Source organism: Rattus rattus, chromosome 16 (genome assembly GCF_011064425.1).
Source record: "Rattus rattus isolate New Zealand chromosome 16, Rrattus_CSIRO_v1, whole genome shotgun sequence".
Classification (NCBI taxonomy): domain Eukaryota; kingdom Metazoa; phylum Chordata; class Mammalia; order Rodentia; family Muridae; genus Rattus; species Rattus rattus.
In genome coordinates this window covers 25,191,307-25,212,622 of record NC_046169.1, presented here as the reverse complement: position 1 = coordinate 25,212,622, position 21,316 = coordinate 25,191,307, and the positions used below count along the sequence as shown (strand labels likewise).

Sequence of the window (21,316 nt, the reverse complement as noted above, 5' to 3'; positions counted from 1 at the left end):
TGCTGGGGCTGCCTGCCCTCTAGTGTCTGCAGGCTGGAACTGCAGGTGGGGGGGGAGGCGGCTGCAGAGAGCCCTCCCCCACCCCTGCTGCTCAGCCAGCTGCCCTTCCCCCTCCCCCTCCCCAGACCTTGGACAGAACCTTGGGAGCAGAGAGGGAGGGGACCGTGGTGCAGCCCCTTCCCTGATCTCTCCGGTGGTGTCATGTGAATGGTAGTGTAAGAGTGTAGCTCTCTACTGCTGCGGTGGGGTGGGGTCAAGGTTGGGTTTTGGGAGTCCTCGTTTGGAATTAAAGCGAGTGACATGGATTTGGAAGTGTCCGGAGGCTCAGGGGGGTCACTTCACTGCAGCCAGCCTCTGCAGCAGTTTCTTGCCTCTGGAGAGCAGCCCTTTTTTCTTTTTCGAGGACATTTCCCTGCCTCTCCCAGGACTACCAGAACCCATAGATGACGTAGGTGACCCCGAATGGAGATGGGCTGTGGGGGATGGAGCTCTCCTTGCTGTCCCTGAACCCTCGGGAGGAACCTAGTAGGTACATTGCGACAGTTTTATTGAGAGTCAGCGCCAACAACAATTCACTCGGTAACACTGCCCCGTCTCCCGCCAGCCAGGGGAAAGGGTGGGTGGTGGTTCGTTTCTTCTTTCAATTTTTAAAGTATGCCATGAGAAACACACGCCCGCTCCCAAGGCCCCTCTGAGAGAGAGAGGGGCTGGCCCTCCATGGGCTTTCGCGGTCTTTGTCTTGGGAGGCGGGGTGGCCATCGCTTTGGCAAAGAAAGCCAGGTCATAATTTACTCTGAAAATTCAGACTAAAAGCAGGGGAGGTTATTGTCAATCAGATGGATAGGTAAAGTGGCCGAGATACCCATCAATCATTGTAAAGGAAAAAAAGCTCTCCGTGGGAATTTGGATGGATCGTGAACTAGATGGAGTAGATAAGACCTTGCCGTGGGGAGTGAGCCCTTGGGTTAGTTAGTCCTACAGAAACTTTGGGGGATGGCACACTGTTTGAAAGAAAAAAAACTGAAATGAACCTTAATTGTAATCTAAGGAAGCTCAAAGGCCCTTCTTGAAGACTCTCGCCATCCCCAATAGAGGAGTACATCTTTTCCCCAGCACAGAGAGATGGTGGGCTTTGAGAGACTTTAGGTGGCCGACCAACAGTGCTTCGAAGGGGTGGGATTTGATTCCGAAACACTGAGTGCCAATTTTACTTCAATCTGCAGCTCGGCATACGCCTGAGCGAGGCTAGTAATCGCCAGGCCTCTGGTTCACTAATGTCCCCAGAGCAAGAGTTGGCAAAGCGAGACCCAGGCACTCGGTGAGCGTACCATACCATACAAGGCAAGGGGCCCCCAAGCTTGCTTGGATTTAAAATCAAGGTCTAACTCTAATGGAGAACACCTAGGGCGCACCCAAAGCACACCTGAAGATACCATGGGGCCAGCTATGACGTCATGGGAGCTGCCACGTCCGGAGACAGTATTGCATTAGTAATGCCAGCACCTCGCCCGCACCTCCATGAGCTCTGAACGATTGTGCTTTGAGGAGAGGGAACACCTTCTTGCTCCTAAGGCCAAGGGGCTGCAGCTGGGTGTTCCGGCCAGCTTTGGCATGCCCAGAGCCAAGGCCACCCCTCAGGGCATGATCTGGGATTAAAGTTTTGTCTCGGCTCTCAGGAGTCAAATCTGCTACCGTAAACACATGGGTCCGGTTGTGCTTTTTACCGAGGGCAGCTCACAATGCAATAGGCAGCTCTCCTTGTGAGTACACGCTGGCGCACTCTTGTGTAAACAAACAGCTTTAAGAAATATGTTCCCAAGGTTGGCCTTTCCCATATTCTCAATGGACATATTTATAAAAAAAAAAATTGTTCGAGATGATTCGTTTCACTATGAATCCGGTTGCCTGGCAGCTGAGACCAGGTGAGATAGCCTAATACTTTAGGTCCAATGGGTTTGTTTTTTTTTTTTTTTTGAGACATATTTTTTTCTCTCTTTTCTTTAAGCCCACATTGAAGTCTTAAGACTACCGTGCTGTCCGCTTAGGGTAGCTTAAGTCGGTATCTCTCTAAGGTGTCTTCGGTTGCTGACTTACGTGAAGGCTACATGCCTGATTAGGGTGTGAAATGAACACTCTTCTTCTATGTCCAAGCAGATGAGCGAAGAGATAAAAACATATGCGTAAAATACAACAGATAAGAACTCGCAGTGATGGCGAAACGTAAAGATGAGACACTCGGAGAGAATGCAGTCTCAGGCAGGCGTGCTATGCTACGTAAACCCTGCCGTCTAGAACCCTAAGTGGGAGGCCAGTGGCATCTGGCTCCCTGAACCTCGCTCTCTGTCAACTCAACTGTGCACCTATTGTGGAAGCCAGGGGAAGACCCTGGGGTCAGGCAGACTGACTGAAACCAAAGGGTCCTTCTGTGGAACACCAACTTGTAAGTTGGAGTTAAGCATTGGCGGGCACAATGTCCAAAGAAGGACAGAGGGGAAAAAAATGAGGGCAGATGCTGGTGGGGCCCAAGTCATGAAAGCAGCAATGCAAAGATTGCGCCAGATCGCAGAGAGGGGAGAGGGGAGGCAGGCGAGCTAAGGGGGCTGGCTTACCCTTTTGGCCTTGGTGCGCATGGGCGGGTCGTGGGAGTAGTGGGGCGGAGCATCAGAAAGGTGGACCTCCACGTCATCAGGCACTTCTTCCAGGAAATTGGAAGGCACGAGGCCTTTCTGCCCATTCAGCTCTCCCTGTAATCACAGGGTGTGGGGGAAGGGTCAAGGGAGTCACTTCTCTCTTCAGAGCCTATTTCTCCCACATGGACGCCCTGCTTAAGAGGACAGATGTTGAGCAGTTGATTCTGGCCAGAAGTGTCAGGCCATGGAGAAATGCTGGATAAACACTCCCGAGGGGCCTGGATTAGAAGAGCAAGCCCAGTCAGGCCCAAGCCCAGGGCTTTGCGCATGCCCGGCAAGTGTTCTACTGCGAGTCCCATGCCCAACCCCTCTTTTAACTTATGTTGAAACAGGAAGGTTGCCCAGGACAGCCTCGAACTTACAACCCTCGGAAGCACGGAAGTGGCAATCTGAGTCCTGTACAGGGAAGTAGATCTAACGCCTTGATTCTCTAGGGCTGGAGTGAGGTGAAGCACTTGCCTGATATCTATATTTTATTGAGCCAGTTTGTGCTATCAAGGGAGTTTAAGGCCAGCCTTGGCAACTTGGTGAGACCCTGCATCGAAGTAAAAAATGTCTGAGGTATAAGACAGAATGCTATTCTAGCTTGTGACAGCGGTGACATGGGGTTTCTTCACTGACGGTCAGCTTATCTCCTCAACTAAAACACATACAGTACACAACCAAATGCATAGCAATGGACTCAAGGGAAGGATAGGTAGTTCTCGGAGGTCTTTCTGTTAGGCATTACTAACCACAATATGTAAAGAACAACAGCCAAGCAACAAGACATTTAAAAATGGACACTTCTTCAAATAAATAGACAAATGCCCCCCCAAATTGGGGGGGGGGCGCAGATCACAGCAACACTGGTCACAGGGCGGACCACCAGAGAAGGCGCTGCCATTCTGGTTGAAAGACACTAGAGTTCAACCCCTGGAACCCACTTGGTGGAAGGAGAGAACAGTTCCATTAAGTTCCACATGCCCTTACCATCTCCCACCAGTAAAAAAAGGAATCCATGAATCTTACACTATCCAGATGAATTCGGTCAGGAACGTCCCACTCCGGAGCCTTCCCAAACCAGAAAATGCATATTGGTGAAGATGTGGAGAGAAACCGGACCCCCATCTATGTGGAGCTGATGGCGATCCTGTGGAGCAGCTACAGTGTGGCAGGTAGGTCCCCCAGAAACTTGACAGAGCTACGATGTGATCCACACGTACCCCCAAACTGGAGAGCCAGATCTCGGAGCCGCGCATGCAAACAATGTTTATGCCTGCATCGTCTGCCAGTCAGAAGGCAAACAGTGCCCACAGCTCGATCACCAAAAGGCAACACGCGTGCCATGGAATAGTCAGACTTCAGAGGAAAGCCCCATCCCGACACATCCACAGCATGGCAAACTGAACCCAGTACTGTAAAACCATGATTCCCCCCCATCCCCCAAGGATTTCTGGGTAAGCCGCTAGGCCGGAAGTCTCACCACCAAAACCCGGCGGGAGAAGAAAGCTAGTCCTCCGTGTGCTCGGTTGTAAAGTCTGTTGAGTTTTCTAAGCCAGGGGAGATCCCCGCAGGGAAGCAGAGCTCAGCTGGAAGCCCTCCGTGCACTAGACCGCCTGCCAATCAGGCTTCCCTGGACAGAGCGGCACCAAGTGCTGAGAGAAGAGCGGCTGCTTCGATGCACCCAACGGACAGGGACAGAAGAGGTCTCGGTGTGTGCAAAGGTCCAAAGAGAACCACCAAGAAAAGACATCCCCGCCCCACCTGAGGCTGCAGGGAACGATGGCTCCCACTGCTCCCTCCTGCACACAGCAACACGGGGATCCTGCTAGAGCATGGGAGAGCTAAGACCGTCACCTTTCAGCATAACTGTGCCGGGAGGTCAAACTGTAAGTGCTCTGTTACGTCTACCCTTGCAAACGCACATGTGTGGCTTTTGCGTGTGCGGTGCTCATATTTGAAGGTTTTCAGATCCCCTACCTGGTTTACTATGAAAGCATACTCACTCCTCAGTCATATCTCAGATGTTCCCCTTCCTACATTTTTTTTCTTTTTCCTTTTACTTCTTTGTTTTTTTTTTTTTTTTGTTTTTTTTTTTTTTTTTTGAGCTGGGGTCCGAACCCCGGGCCTTGCTCTTGCTAGGCAAGCGCTCTACCGCTGAGCCAAATCCCCAACCCCTTTCCTTTTACTTCTTAAATAGAACCTTCCATAGATTTAATACTCGCTAAAATCTGGGGACCCCAACAATATGCCAATGCCACCTCCTCAATCCTTTACCCATCTCATTTTCAAAGTCAATTTAACAGTTAACCCTTTTCCTTCCCGCCCATTCCTAACCTCATTAAAGGAACCATGTGCCCTCCACACCATCCTTGGTTGTCTGCCCAGGGTTACTGAAGTCTTAGGGTCCCTGTTATTCCATGGAGAGCCTGTCAGCTGTGGAGTAGCAATGCCCACAGCCATGGTTGCTCTTGTAGTTCCTATGCCACCTAGGGAATGGTGCACAGGTCACTTCCTGGATGGAAGGGTTATTTTGTGAACGACACACTCCACGTTGAGTTGAATGTTGAAAAGATATCAACTGAAAGAAAATAGCCATTTTTAAAGAACTGAGCAACAAAATATCAGACGCATACATCCCATCACAGTGATATAAGACACAGATGCCCTCCAAATGACTAATCGTGAAGCAACAGCATCTAGTGAGATGGAGTTAAGTGACACAGAACTCAATGTAACAGTCATAAGGATGTTCAAGACAGACAGAGCTGAAGAAAGGAGGAGGGGGGTATGATATGAAAGGAATCCGAGAGAAATACTGAGGAAAACTCGGTCTGAAGTACTGGAAATGAGAAAAATATAGACAACTGTAAAACCTCTGTGGAGAACTCAGTGACAGAATAGACTAAGGAGAGGGCACAATATCTGAGCCTGAGGACGAGGTGACAAAAATGAGGTGATCCAGCAAGGCCGATGACAAACCACAGAACTACACTGCCTACTTCAAAGACACAGGCGACACTAGACTAAATCTACAGGTTTATAGGTACAGCACGAAGAGAATTCGGTTCGAAAGCCGGAAAACTCGTTCAAGACTGATGAACAGTTCTCCGGTCAGGGAGACAGGCCCATCCAGACCACACAGACAGACCAGCGAAGAACCGCCCCCCCTCCCCCAGGTTTTATCAAAACAGTAAACACACAGAACAAAGAAAGGGGTAGTAAAAGTAGCAAGAGAAGACCAGGTGATAAGGGCAGGCTCCTCGGCACAACAGACTTGCCTGGTGACACTTTTAAAATCAGGATGGCTTAGAAAATGCATTTCAGGTTCTTAGAGACAGCTCTGCCAGCCCGCACTCCTATAATTAAAGAGTAAAAGACTGAAGGAATTCGTGACCACCAGGCCAACCCTATGGATAATATCCAAAGGAATCCTTCAGTCTGAAGAGAAAACCAAACCCACCCCAAGACTCTGAGGAAAAACAAACCACACTACGTTAATACTAAGGAGAGAAAACCCAAGTGCCACAATAAGCAACAAGATGGTGGAATAAACAGACAACTTTCAAGAACTCTGAATTCTAATGGTAACAACAAGAACACACAAGTTAATAGACAGGATTAAAAAAAAAAAAAAAAAAGCTTGACAAGAACACATCTATTTGTTGCTAAAAAAAAAAAAAAAAAAAAAAAACAAAACCCAAAACCGCACCTCTCCAAAAAATGCCAACACTACCTTAGGGTGGAAGGTGAAAAGGGTGGTCCAACATCTGACAAAACAGATATCAAACCAAAGGTACAAGAAAAGATATCGAAGGCGACTTGGTATTGATGAGGGGAGCAATCCCTCACGAGGGCGCCCCCATGCTGAACACATGTCCAAACACAGGAACATCCAGTTCCACAAACAAATGTCACCAGGATGTCCCAGAATAACCCAGCACAAGAATAGCGTGGACAGGTCATCCTGACACCAAAGCAGACTGAATTTAAATGGCATCACAGACTAAATGGATTTAATGGACCCCTACAGAACATTCCATCCAACCAACATAGAATCTGTATTGTCCTCAGAAGCCCATAGAACTTTCTTTAAAATATTATATATTACACACAGCAAGTCTCAACAGAAACAGGGAACCAGTCCCTTGCGTCTTCTCTGATCACAGTGGAATAAGACTACGGATGGACAGCAGATAAAGCCTCGAGCATACACAAACTCTCAGAGATTAAACAACACACAACTGAAAGAGGAATGAGGAAATCACCATGGAAATCATCACATTCCTGTGATCAAATGAGAGCATACCGTACCAGCACCTCTGGGACACAACAAAGACAGCCCTAGTAGGGAAGCTTACAGATACAGTTCCGCCTACATCAAGAAACTCGATCTTCAGTAAACAGCTTAACAAGATAACTTAAAAACCCCAGAGGAGGAGGAACGTGTCAAATCAGCAAATGGAGAGAAATAATCAGATCAGGGCAGCAGTGAATGGAATGGAAAAAGATACAGAGAATGAGCAGAGAGTTGATTCCAAGAGAGAAACAAGATTCACAAACCCTTAGCCTAAGTAACCAACAGAAAGAGAGGGAAGACCTAAATTAGAGAGGAAAAGGGAGCCATTACAATAGACCCCACCGACCTTCAGAAAGTCGTCATTACCATAAGAACTGTCTATTCCAATAAGCTGGAAAATCTAAAAGAAATGGATACATTTTTAAATACATTATGAACCACCAAGATAAACAATTTAATTGGATCCATAATAATCAGTGAGACTGAAACAGTGGTTAAAATCTCCCAACATTAAAAAAAAAACAAAAGTCCAGGTCCAGGTGGACTCAGTGGTGAATCTTACCAGACCTTCAGAGAAGAGTAAGACCAGTGTCTCTCAGAATATTCCAGAAAATAGAAAAGGACCATCACCAAGTTCTTTTCACAGAGCTAGTATGACAGAGATGCCAGAAGCTGGCAAATATTTAAGCTGGCAAATATTTAAGAAAAAGGGAGTTCAAATCCCAGCAACCACATGGTGGCTCACAACCTTCTGTAATGAGATCTGATGCCCTCTTCTGGTGTGTCTGAAGAGACTGACAGTGTACTCATATATAATAAATAAATATTTAAAAAAAAAAGAAAACTATTTCTAAAAAAAACAAAAGAAAAGAAAAAGGAAAATTCCAGAACAGTTTCCCTGCTGAACACAGACGCTAAAATTCTCAACAAATTCTCACACATCAACGAGGAGATAGTAAGGAAGAAATGAGAAAATCAAGCCCATTTAGTACATATGCATGTATGTGTATATGCGTACACATGTGCACGTCTATATTCCATGGTCAATGGGTTAACAAAGATCATTGACCATGACCAAGTTGGGTTTGTTCCAGAGATGCAAGGACTACTCAATATATGTTAATACATACCATAAGTTACATTGAGTAGATATTGTCAGGGGCAGAAATCACATGGTCAACTCAATAGATGCAAAAAAAAAAAGTTGACAAAGAATAACATGCTACATGTTGGAAGTTCTGAAGACACTGGAAATAAAAGGAGCGTGATGTCTCAGCATAGCAAAAGCTATGCACGACAAACCTACAGCCAGCAGCATACGAAATGGGAAAGACCTGGAAGCATTCCCATCAAAACCAGGATCAAGGCAAGGGGGTCCATTACTCCAGCCTGTATGGTGTGGAAAGTCTTAGCTAGAGCAACAAGACAAGAGAAACGAAGGTGTTTGAATGGGAGAGGAAGTGGACAGAGTGTGAGAGACCCCAGGGCTTCAACAGGAAACTCGGCACTGGTGGAAAAGTGGCCAAATGCAAATTAAAATGCAAAAATTACAGTAGCCTTCCCGACATGCGTGCGCGCACACACACACACACACACACATCTACATTCATGTATGTGCATAGATATTCCATGTCAATGGGTTAGTGATTAAAAAGGATTTAGTAAACTAAATCAGTATCTCTATATCAGGAAGATGGACGTCTACCCTGCGTAAGTAGGTCTGCTACTGAAGTGTGCTACTAACATCTGTGGCGAGTCACAGCCAGCTACCCCACGAGAGTTATTCAGCATTGTTATGACAGTAAGACAGAGGTGACAACTGTTAATAGAGACAAACCAGTCAGCATTTGGAGCAGTCAAGAGAATCAGCTGATGACAACTGCTACAAACCCAGTCACTCCACGGAGAACACACACATTCCCAAGGTGCATTGTGTGTAGCCAGTGACCATCAGCTGCAGCCAAACCTAGAAGCACAGGCCCGTAACCCAGTCATTGGGAGGTCGAGGCAAGTTCAAAGCCAGCCTGAAGGGCATAGGAGACCATGTCTCAAAATTAAAAAGCAAACCGAAGCCTGGGATGAAGAACAACAGGAGATCCATAAATTCTTAAGAATGATTTAAACGGAATAAGAAACACCTGCACCTTCTGCCAGATGACAGGAATTGTATTCCCTGTCCCACAGACCTAGTTTTCCCTGAGCCTAACCTAAATATGACAAAGGCTTTCTCTGTTAAACAAGAGTTCCAAGTTTGCAGCAGGGGCAAGGGTCACTACAAAATTATTTCCCCAGAGCTATTATAAAATATAAAAATAGAATGCGAAAAAGCAGAGTCAGGAACCGCAGTCCATGTAATCCTCCATACAAGTGGAATTTAGTGTCTCCGCTATGAGGCAACTTTCTTTAAAAAATATATTTTTATTTTCATCTGTGTGTGTGTGTATGTGTGTATGTGTGTGTATGTGTGCCTGTGTATGTGTGTGCATGTGTGTAGGTGTCTGTGTGTGCATGTGTATGTGTGCATGTATATGTGTGAATGTGTGCCTGTGTATGTGTGTGTGTGTGTGTATGTGTGCATGTGTATGTGTGTTCATGTGTGTGTATGTGTCTGTGTATGTCTTGTGTGCAGTGCCAATTGAGGAGGACAGAAGAGGGAGCTGGGGTTATAGGCAGTTGTGAGACACTGGGCATGGGTGCTGAGACCCAACTGGGATTCCTCTGCAAGAGAAGCAAGGCTGGGGGGCTGGAGAGATGGCTCAGCGGTTAAGAGCACCCGACTGCTCTTCCAGAGGTCATGAGTTCAATTCCCAGCAACCACATGGTGGCTCACAACCATCTGTAAAGAGATCTGATGCCCTCTTCTGGTGTATCTGAAGACAGCTACAATGTACTTATATATAATAAATGAATAAATCTTTAAAAAAAAAAAAGAAATATAAAAAAAAAAGAGAGAAGCAAGGCTGTTAAGCTCTGAGCCAGCTCTCCAGCCCCCAAACAGGTTTTTAGAAATGATCTTTATAACGTTCTAACTCAGGAAAAAAGTAAACAAAGCCACAAGTTGGAAAATGACAAAGAGGCACGAAATTGAAGGAATAAAGAGTAACTGTTTCCATCACTGGAATGAGAGCCTTGTAGTCACCATCCAAAGAAGATGACCTGGGACGTCATACAAACTCATAGACCAACACTGCTCTCAAAACTCAAAGCTAAAGAGTAGACGGTGACCTAGAGAAAGACTTTGTCACTGGGTGTACGGAGATGGGCCATTCCCACTAAAACCCACAAGGGGGTGTGGCTCTCTCACCCAAACCTGCCGTGAAATCTGAGCAGCTCAGGAGAGGGTCAGAACCCTGAAACCCTGAATGCCTGAGGCTGCGGGAGGGGGGCCTCTGGGGCCATCCGCAGTCCCACAGAGAAGCAAGACTCCCAGTTATGTTCAGAGGGCCATAGCGGGATGGCCACGGGGAGTAGCCAGAGAGTGGCTAAGGGGGTGGGGGTGGGGGCATGCAGCAGATGTCCAGTTACAGAAGCAGAATTAGCCCCACCTTGTATATGGCCTTGCTTTTGTCCCAGAGACCATTAGACAGCTGCAGAACAGGAGCGCGGCACCATGAGGGCACCATGGCTGCTACAGGCAGTGAATGAGACACTCTAGTGTCTGGCTGGGGGTGGGGGCGGGGGTGGGGCTGTGAAACCGGGGCTGGTCCACCTGTTTGTTTTGTTTATACTTCCTCTTCTCCGTGAAAGAAAACCCACCACCCAGGCCATAAATAGCCTAGAAAATTAAATTGTTTTGTAAATGTTTGGACGGTGGCAATTTTGTGTTTGCCTTGTCTACAGTTTGTTAGACACAGAAAAATACTATAATTAGTAGAGTGCGATAAAAGACCGACTGTAATGGCGGCTTCCTTCTCTCCCTCCCTCCCTCCTTCAGTCTTCCCCCTTTTCCTTTGCTGTGCGCCCCCTTTCCCTGCGCCTCCTTTCTGTTTTTGAAACAGGATCTAGCCACATAGCCCAGCCTTTCCTTGAACTTATAATCCATGTGTCACTTTGGCCCCCAGATTTCTATATTATAATACAAAAGGGAACTTATCTCGGGGAGGCAGTAAGCAGGCAAATGCTTCGGAATGAGACATATTCGGCTCACGTGTTAATTTAAGGGAGCGCTCAAACCAGGGATTGGAACCCCCAAAACGAACAGCATTTTTTTTTGATGTTTCAAAAACTTACGTAATAAAATCCGTCTTCATCGATTTCACCAAAAACAGTAATAATGTCTCCTGTGCAAAACGGAAGTTCAGCCTGCGAAGACGGAAGACAGAGCTAAGAGCATACTGCAACATGGGAGGGGTTGTACAAGGCCCTGGACTCTTCCTACCCTTGGGGAAGTCACCTGTCTTTTGACTGTGTCAAGATGCAGGGCTGTAGGGTGCAGAGCGGAGGGGACGGAGGGGAGGGGGTTGCTCAAAGCTGAGGGGTGGGGATGTTTGTTTAAAGCAGAGGGGCTGGGGGCGGGGTCTGTGCTGAAAAAGCCTGAGAGAAAGACCAAAGGTCATAGCCACCTCCTGGTAAGGCCCAGAAAATCAAGTAACTCTACCACCTGGAACATGGGGAAACACTGGAGGACCATTGGCAAACACCCTCTTCTGCACAAGAAAGCCTCCCAACTCCATCAATTCAATATCCGTCTGTTAAATGTCTGCTGAGCAGCAGATCCCAGGGTGGGGACAGCAGAGAATGTTGAACACAAGCCCCGGTGTCCAGGAGTCAAACTCTCCTGAGGCCCTTCAGACCGCAGAGAACCAGGAGCGTGGCTGTGTCTCTCAGCGTTAAGCGTGAAGATACGGTTCAGCAGGTGTCACTAATCACCCATCCCAGCCAAGCTGCGTGTGAGAATCCAGATCAATCTGGTTTGAGGAGAGGTGACTCTGGAGGCAAAAACCTCAGAAATACGGCCATATTTCTGAGGTTTGTCCTTGTTTCTGATCATGTTCTGCCTTTGTGCCTTAGGGTGTCCTAGATTACCAGCCCTCCCTCTCATCTTTCCTAGACACGTGAGGGATCGCCAGTCACGGTAACTTCTATCTCTCTGCTAAAAGGGACTCTACATTGCCATGCCCAATAAGCGTGGGTCACAGGTTGCTCTTCCAATAGTTCTGCCGGGAGACGTGGGGGATTGGCTACCATAACTGTCCTTGGGACATCAAACACTTCAGTCACACCCAGTGATCATCACCAAGTTTCACATAGGCCAGGTGTATTTTATGCGTACAGCTCCATGGCACTGTTTGGAAACCAGACACCCTAATAGATGAATGGGAACACAATGGAGCAAGTGGACCATACTCTGGAATAAGGCCTGTCTGTCCTCTCCGTGGTAACCTGTGCTACGGTGTGCTATGTCAGGATGACCACCCGAGCTGTGTGGGAGAGGGTGGGACAGTGGTGAGTATGGCTACAAAGGGCTGTTGCTCACTTATCAATGATTTCTGGGGTCTCTGCCGCCATCCTTGGACCTGGACTGACCATGGGTAACATGGACCTGGGTTTGCTGTGGAGTGGCTGGTCACTGGCTCTCCCTCTCTACTGTGCTCAGAGAGGAGCGGGACTCAAAGGCTCATGGCCTAAGTGTGGTACCCATAAAAGCTTAGCCAGGAAGCCATTGGTAGTAGTTCCGGGTCAGCATGAAAGAACTCCAGGCTGGTACCTCAACGTCCACGTTAGGGGAGCTTTCCCGAGGGTCATAGTCGTAGAGGGCCACCATTCTCCGTGTGGGTACAGAGTGACCCCGGCCGCTTCTTCTACTTCTCTCTGCAAAACCATAAGAACTAGTTATGAAAATCCCCGAGTTGGGGTAACCCTTACTCACTACCCAAAAGTATGGGCACCACTTGCTAACGTCCCCAGCTTGGGTCAACTGTCTCAGCCTCCAATGTTCATGGGTGTTTTTTTAGACTATTCACTTTCACAGTGCCATTCTCCCTGTGTCCACCATGCCATGGGGTCTCTGTCAGATAGGGGACCTCCTCCCAAACTAAGTCCAGGTAGTCTGAGGTATTAAGTGGCTATGGCTTAGGAAAGCCTAGCAGGAGCCATGAGGTTCTGGAAGAGAGCCACGGCTATCCTTTGAATTGAAACCTTGCCTCCTGGAAAGAAGGTGGAGGCTCTTAAGACTCAGGAAGCTAGGAAACTTACAAGGATTAGGACACTCCAAAGTTTACAGGACTCACAAGATCCCCTCCCCTAGCTTCTAAAGCTGTGAATAATTGCTAGAGAACAAGACTCTGACGGAGCCACCTGCTAGGGGCACAGGAGCTGCAGGAGTAGTTTTGGTGAGTGGTCACACATGCTGGGGTGGCATCTCTTTGAGACACCCAGAGTAGCATGGCCAGGCCACAGCATTGAATCATCCAAGGCACAGTTAGCATTATGGACAGCACAGGCAAAACAATGCCTCCGATGGCCTGACTTTGGAGACAGGCTAATTTATCATGGTGTATCTTGGAACAAAATAGATAAGCCTGCTCAGTTTCCGTTTGATCTGTTGGATCACGGTAATAGGGAATCTCAGAACATCAACCAGTTTCCAGACCTGTGCCAATTACAAATCCAAAGCCCTTGAATGAAGAGAAGACAGGTCCCATGAGGAAAGGTCATGTTTCAGCACTGACTGGTTTTACTGTTAGCGTTTTCCCATCCTCTCAGGTTAGACCTCTGACCTTTTATCAATGTAACTGTACACTGGGGAGAGGGAATGTCCATCTGCAGGATTTGCCTCCATCAGATTAGCCTGTGAGCAAGGCTATAGGGCTTTTTTTTTTTTTAAATTGATGATTAATGTAGGGGTGGGGACAGCCCTGTGTGGGTGGTGCCACCCCTGAGCAGGTGCCTCTAGGTTGTAAAGAAAGCGGGCTGAGCAATCCAGTAAGCGGTGATCCTCCCTGGTCTGTGCCTTAGGTCCTGCCACAGCTTCCCTCAACGATGAAGCAGAAGGTAGAATAAACCCTTTCCTCGCCAAGTTGTTTTTAGCTGGAATGTTTTTTCAGCACAGAAAGCAAACTAGAACGAGTCAGTGCACAAATACCTGGGTTTCGTGAATGTCCCTAAAGCACACAGTTGTAGTGTAGTACTGGACTGCAGAGTCCGTTTTTACCCAATAATGGATGGCGTATCCAAGAACTGGGCACTCAGAGGTGCTGGGTAGCCTGGGCTTCTGGGGGCCTGCAAAGTCCACATGCAGCAGAGCCTGAGGGACCACGCTCACCTATTTTCTCCACAGGCGTGTTCAGAGGGAGGAAGCCTTGTCTCAGCAGCTGGTCCATCATCTCCTCATCATCCGCATGGATCTCCGAGACCATGTTACAGGGAATGAGGCCGAGCCTGGCGCAGGTCTCCCCACGGTAGAAGCCATCTGCGTCTTTGTCTCCATATACCTGGAGTCACGTGAGGGAAATCGGAGCATCCGATCGCTCCGCTCAGCCCCATGTCAGCCCCACCGGAAGCAGAGTGCCAGTAAAAACAGCCGAGAACATACTTTTCAAGCCCCACCCCTCACCTGCATCGGTCACGGGCCAGCGGGACCCATGACCGTGGCTCCTCCCCTTCTCTCTCCCCTCCCCTTTGCTGGCTCCTCCCCTTCTCTCTCCCCTCCCCTTTGCTGGCTCCTCCCCTTCTCTCTCCCCTCCCCTTTGTTGGCGTGCTAGCCTGAAGTTTAGGTGTCAGATGCTTGAACCTCTGTGTTTCAATCACCGGCTCAGGGCTGGCAAGCCTTAAGCACAGAACGCGCAGTACACTTAACTTTACCTAGGAAAAGGGGCAGTGCCTTCGCCTGTGTGCCCTATTGGAACGTGCCCATACCTACGCGCACACTCCTGCATGCCTAGGTGTGGCGTGTGTACTACATGCTCAGTCATGTTACAGCCCTTGAGGCCAAAGGTCTGCTACTGCCCATGTTTGCACAACCCCTCTCTACTGCCAGTCTCTGTCCCCTGTCCCCAGGCACCACAGCCATCAGTACCTTGATGATCTGTCCTTCTTTGAAGGGCAGCTCCTCTTCGGCAGCATCCGGGTTTGGGGACATGGTGAGCGGGTCATAGTCAAACAGAGCAACGAAGATGCGGGCTGGGAGCTCCTCAGCACCGGGGTCCGTTTCTGATTCGTCATAGAAGTCCGGAGAAAGGTGGTCTCGCCCAGTGTATTCATCTGGACCGGGCAGGGAACAGAGCACAGGGATCATGTGACCCTGGTGGAACAACGCGGGTACAGCTCACGCGTGAAGTGCATCTATGAAATGGGCAGCCCGGGGTTGGGGATTTAGCTCAGTGGTAGAGCGCTTGCCTAGCAACCGCAAGGTCCTGGGTTCGGGCCCCAGCCCCGAAAAGAAGGAAAAAAAAAAAAAAAAAAAAAGAAAAAAGAAATGGGCAGCCCTGTGCATTCCTCTTCCTCTGGGCTCAGCACGGGGCCAGAAATCCGCCAGAGATGGGATAATCGAAGCGGGTGATTACTTCAGAACAGCACGCTAACCCAAGCTATATTGTGAGTGAAAGCCGTAGAAGGAAGAGGCCTTGCATAGGTGTTTGGTCCCCTCAGAGTGCAGATGGACCCCTCATGAGATGCCTCTTGGGTCCTCAGCAGGACACAAGGCTAACTTACAAGGTTATTTACCATTCTCACACTTCAGAATTCAACATGGCCGACAAAGCTCTGAATGTTTAACCAGCAGCAGATACACCCTCCATGGAAGGAAATTAATGCTTTCTCCGTATCTAATTGTGATTATTTTTTGCATCCTAATGTACATGTGTATGTGTGTGTGTGTGACTTGATATATCACAAGGTGTGTGGTTATCTAGCCATACCTGCAAGACGATCGCTTCAGATTTCCTCATGCAAACACTAAACTTCATAATAACCCTGTCCCTTAAATAAGATTGCAAATAGAACCGTGCTTCCACCTTGAATCCTTTTTTTTTTTTTTTTAAAAAGATTTATTTCTAATTATGTGTAGATTTGTGCATGTGATGCAGGTGCCTTGGAGGTGGGAGTCACTGGGTCCTCTGGAAGCTGGAGTTATAGGTGGTTGTGAGTATCCTGATGTGTTTTCTAGGACCAAACTCAAATCTCAAAATCCTCCTCTGAAAGATATATATATATATATATATATATATATATATATATATACATACATACATACATATATGTATATATATGTGTGTGTGTGTGTGTATAATTTTAACTACTGAGCCATCTCTCTAGCCATCCCCTACCCCCACTCCATCTTGGACATTTTAAACAGTGTCAGGGCACTTCCGGTACATTGTTGATGCTTAGCTGTTCTACAGTTTCGGGAGTTGAGGAATGAAATCTTTGGTACAAGTGAAAGTGCTCTTCATATATTTTTTTAATAACAATTTTTTAAAGATTTATTTATTTTGTGTATATAAGTACACTGTCACTGTCCTCAGACACACCAGAAGAGGGCACCAGATCCCATTGCAGATGGTTGTGAGCCACCATGTGGTTGCTGGGATTTGAACTCAGGACCTCTGGAAGAGTAGCCAGTGCTCTTAACCACTGAGCCATCTCTCCAGCCCTTCAGATATTTTCTATCTATAGTTGCTCAAGTCTGAGAATGTGCAACCTGCAAATACAGAGGACAATTACACACACACCCATGCGCACGCATACACACACGCATGCATGCGTACTCTCGTGCACACACACAGATATGGGCATGCGTTTCACAGAGAGGGAGATGACAGAGCACCGGTTCTCAACCTTCCTGATGCTGTGGTGACACTTTAATTCAGTTCCTCATGTGGTGACCCATAAAATTATTTCCACTGCTACTTCATAGCAGTCATTTTGTTACTGTTATGAATCATAATGTAATTATCTGATATACAGGCTATCTATCTATCTATCTATCTATCTATCTATCTATCTATTCTTGACTCCTATGAAAGGGTTGCTCAAACCCCAGAGGGGCTGAGACCTGCAGTTTGAAAATTGCCACAATATAGGCTGTGGCCAGTTGGTCAGAAACTGAAACTGTCAGGAGGGAGAGAAGCTTGGGAGAGCAACTGGCCTGACAACTGTCTCTAGATGTGACTCAGGGGGTGACATAGGTGGACAGAGAACACCAAAGAGGTGACTTCTTTCACTCACCAAATAGTAGTGATTTAAAGAATCACACCTGTACTACAGAGTGGCCATCACACTTGATCTGACGACCTTTTCTCAGACCTAGTTTTTACCTGTCCTGTGTCAGAAGATCTAAGGGAGAGTAGTAAACTATTCCAGATTTTAAAATAAGGCAAAATGAGAAACTCTGGCTCTGTACTAACTCCCTCATCTTTATTTCTGTAATGCTATCTGTACCTTAGGGTACCAACCACTCAAACCAATGACTTCTTGTCCTGAAATTCATCCCTTTCTCATTCATGTGTCATAAACATACTTTGAAGGCTGGGGAAATGACTCAGAGGTTAAGAGCACTGGATGCCCTTGTGGAGGACCTGGGCTCAGTTTCCAGCCCCCACATGGAGGCTCACAATTTGTATTAGCTCCTGTTCCATGGGATCTGTCGCCCTCTTCTGGCCTCGTCAGGTACTGCATGCATAAGGAGCACACACGTACATGCAAAAACACTAATAATAGTCATAAAGACCAATCTTAATTAAAAACATGGTATGTGTGTGTCTCTAAATAATATTCAGTAACCCTAAAACCATAAAATTTTTAAAAATGTCCAAATGTCCTTTAGCAACATGAAAGGCTGATTTTTTTTTTTTTAAACATTGGCAGGGATGTTATTGAAACCACACGCCGTAGGCAATCTGTTGCTTCGTGATCCATTCTTGTCTTCTGTGGACCTTTAACTTGACCATGGAACCCAATTACCTACAGCCTGTTGATTGCTTTTCACTGTGGTGTTGGCAGGAAGTGCCCTAAGAACTCCAACAGTCACTCTTACAGGATGTGTGGAATCTGGGGTGGAACCCGTGGGCAGCTGTGAGGCCCCACTTTGGATCTATCGGAGTTTACAAGAGGAACTCAGTCCCGTCATAGGACTAGTTGGCTAAGTTTCAGCTGTAGAATCAGCCCAGGGATGGCAACTTCTGAATGTGTCTTTGATGAACATTTGCTGTCTGTGAGTTCTCCGTGCTTCTTGGGGTTGTATTACGTGGCTTCGCTGTGGACAGCAAGACCTCTGTGGTCAACAGTGGAGTCTGGATCTAGGAATGGAGGCCCGCGGTCAACTCCTCCTGGAAAATGCCAGTTAAATCATCCGAGGCACACAGGGATGCCTTCGCTCACGAACAGCTTATGCACCTGATGAAGTGGGAATTTCTTGTTTCTTAGGAAACTCGCTCGTGTCACGTGATGTTTTTCTGAAAGCCGTCTTCTGAGAGGATGTTTTGCCGAAGCAGACACGTGAGAGAGCACGTGATTTTTTGATGGAGCGGACGCTTGGGAAGACCGGCGCTTTGCAGCGCAATGCCTCGCTGGACTTGGCTGGTCTTCATTTCGTAGACAGAGACACATCAAAGACCTTCTCATGGCATTCCAGCTGATTCTGGAACCTTCTGCTGACTCATGCAGATTCGCTGGAGCCTTGCTGTTTCTGCTGGATGGTGCTGCTGCTACTGATGTGTGTTCGATGTTTGCTATTGACAGCGAAGAGTGGACTCACCCCAACGAACTACTACTAAACAGGTCCCCAACTCCCTTTTCCTATTAACCTTCTCTCTACCCAATCTCTGGTCCTTGGGTTAGAAGAGAGCCTGGAGCATTTAAGAACCCAAAATGAAGTATGTTTTGTAAGCCTACAACCCGAAGTAGGCTAAATGTCTGATGTCATCTACAATGTGCACCAGGTTCCTTGGGCCCATTGGTCTAACTAGTTTTCCATTTTCAACATTTTCTGTGGATGGAGATTGTGCTGTGTTTCCCCAAACCACCAGGCAGACAGGAAACAACCAGAGAAAGTTCAAATTGATTAGTGAGGTAGACTACATTACACTCCGATACAATGTAACCATTCATTTTCAGAAAACTGACACACACACACCCCACCCCACACCACCCGGAGGCCTTGCATTTGATGGATAGGTAGTAAGATGAACACAGAGACCAGAAATTACCCAGGAAAAAAAATAATCACAATTGAATATCTAAAATACTAATGGCTCTTTTTTTTCCTAAATGTTTACTTTTTATTTTATATGTACGTGTGTGCACCGTTTGTATGTGGAGACCAGAAGAGGGCATTGGATCTCCAGGAACTGGAGTTACAGGTGGTCGTGAGCTGCTACTTGGCTACTAGGAAATGAAACCCAGGTCCTTTGCCAGGGCAGCAACTTAACCGCTGAGCCATCTCTGCAGACCCTAGTTGCTACAATTTTAACATGAAAAGAGAACTAAGGACGGGAGGAACATATTTTCTGACCCCTGACCCCAGGCTATTAGTCACTGGCTCCTTGGACCATGTGCCTGGTGTTCTTGGCGAGTGGTAGACCTATCACATAGATGACCTATCACATGGATGATCTCCCACATGGATGACCTATCACACGGATGTTTTCTTTCCTGTGTTCACAGGCACGGAGGCTTGTCCTTCCACACACGGGCACCCCATGCAAAGCCCTGGGTTTAAGTTGTGTGTCTTGCACAGGTTCCCGAGTAGCTACAAGAATGAGAAGTAAAGGGAGCTGCCTGGGCTCGTGCTCTTTTAAGTGTTAAGATGAAGGATGTGATCTTTGTTACACAGCATTACTCTCTCTTTGGTGCCAGCTACATGTATGCCTGCGGCCTCCTGGGTTCTTCACCTTAAGAATCCAGACAAAGAAGGTTGGGGATTTAGCTCAGTGGTAGAGCGCTTGCCTAGGAAGCGCCAAGGCCCTGTTCGGTCCCCAGCCCAAAAAAAAAAAAAAAAAAAAAAAAAAAGAATCCAGACAAAGCATGTGTAAGATTCAATGACAAGGGTTCCAGTTCAGACAGTGAAAGCTGTCCCTGGCTCTCAGGGACAAGGACATCTGACATGCCTGTGGGTGTGAGATGTCCCTGCCTTCTTGTACAGTCTCTGACTTGCTGTATCAGTAGTGTTAAGTTCCTGGCTCCAGAAATTGGAGTAGGAAGCCCATCCTACCTCCATAAATGACATCTCTCTCAGTGATTCTCAGAATGCCCATTATTGCTTATGGATTCTCCGCTCCGGGGATGGAGGGGCTCACAAAAGCTGGTTTATTTGACCTTGTGAGTGTTGTCTTTTTCTCCAGCAGAACTGTGCGCCCCATTTGTCATAGGAGAGCCCTGAGACTGGACAGCCAACCTGCCTAGCAGAGCATGAGCCGAGCCTCAAGTGCACTGGCCCTGGCTCTCAAGCCTCAGGACAGAAGGCCCACAGAACCGGACAGAGCCCAAACCTGGTTCTGCTCACTTTGTCAGGGACGGTTGGATGGGAGCACAGAGCCGCGTGTTGACCTGCTCTCATGGGCTCGGTGGTGTCCGAGTCTGGCCACACCCAGCCCTCACCATCTCGTTGGTTTTACTAAAAACAGACTTTGTTTTGTCAGTGGGGGATCTTTTTGGTTTGGGGTCTTTTTGGCAGTGTGAGGTTGGCTCATACTCTAATACTTAAGCCTCATCCCCAGTTGGTAGCATAACCAGCTGAAGATGTCAACATTCCATGACATCTGTACTGGCAGACAGATGCCGCAGACAGATGCCGGGTGAAGATCCTAGAGATGCGAAGGAAAATGCGTCCCTGCCACTGTAGGAGGGAGACATCCAGAAGGGGTTCCTCCTGCTGTTTGGATTCCTCTTGGGGTTGGGAATGGTATTCCAAAACCTCCTGCTTGCTGTGGTTTGAAATCTTTCCAGTGAGGTCACCTGAGCAGGTTTCCTTCAGCTCTGAAACGATGAAGCTGGTTTTGTCTGCAGCCACTTCTGCTTGGTGTCCCTGCTGGGGTGTGTGTGTGTGTGTGTGTGTGTGTGTGTGTGTGTGTGTTTATGTGTGTCATGTGTATCTGTATGTGTGTGGTGTGTGTTTATGTGTGTCATATGTGTCTGTGTGTGGTTTGTGTATGGTGTGTTTATTTGTGTCGTGTATCTGTTGTGTGTGTGTGTGTGGTGTGTGTGTGGTTTGTGAATGGCATGTATGTAGTGTGTGTATGGTTTTTATATGGTGTATATGTAGTATGTGTGTGGTTTGTGTATGGTGTGTATATAGTGTGTGTATGGTTTATATATGGTCTGTATGTAGTGTGTGGATGTGGGGTGTGTATGTGTGTGCGTGTGCATGCGTGTGCCTGTATGTGCCTGTCTGTGTGTGCCTGTATGT

General features: G+C 47.5%; 1 protein-coding gene across 1 annotated transcript in view; it reads right to left on the bottom strand.

Annotated features, from left to right (window-relative positions):
• Window positions 1-399: 399 nt before the first annotated feature.
• Rimbp2 (RIMS binding protein 2) overlaps window positions 400-21,316 on the bottom strand; it is a 105,830-nt gene continuing 84,913 nt past the window's right edge. The window contains exons 16-21 of the mRNA XM_032887187.1: window positions 14,990-15,174; window positions 14,237-14,405; window positions 12,680-12,783; window positions 11,203-11,274; window positions 2,610-2,744; window positions 400-2,140 (exon numbers count right to left, since the gene is read on the bottom strand). Coding sequence (XP_032743078.1) covers window positions 2,114-2,140; window positions 2,610-2,744; window positions 11,203-11,274; window positions 12,680-12,783; window positions 14,237-14,405; window positions 14,990-15,174 — 692 coding nt within the window. The 3' untranslated portion in view covers window positions 400-2,113. The remainder of the gene's footprint in view (window positions 2,141-2,609; window positions 2,745-11,202; window positions 11,275-12,679; window positions 12,784-14,236; window positions 14,406-14,989; window positions 15,175-21,316) is intronic.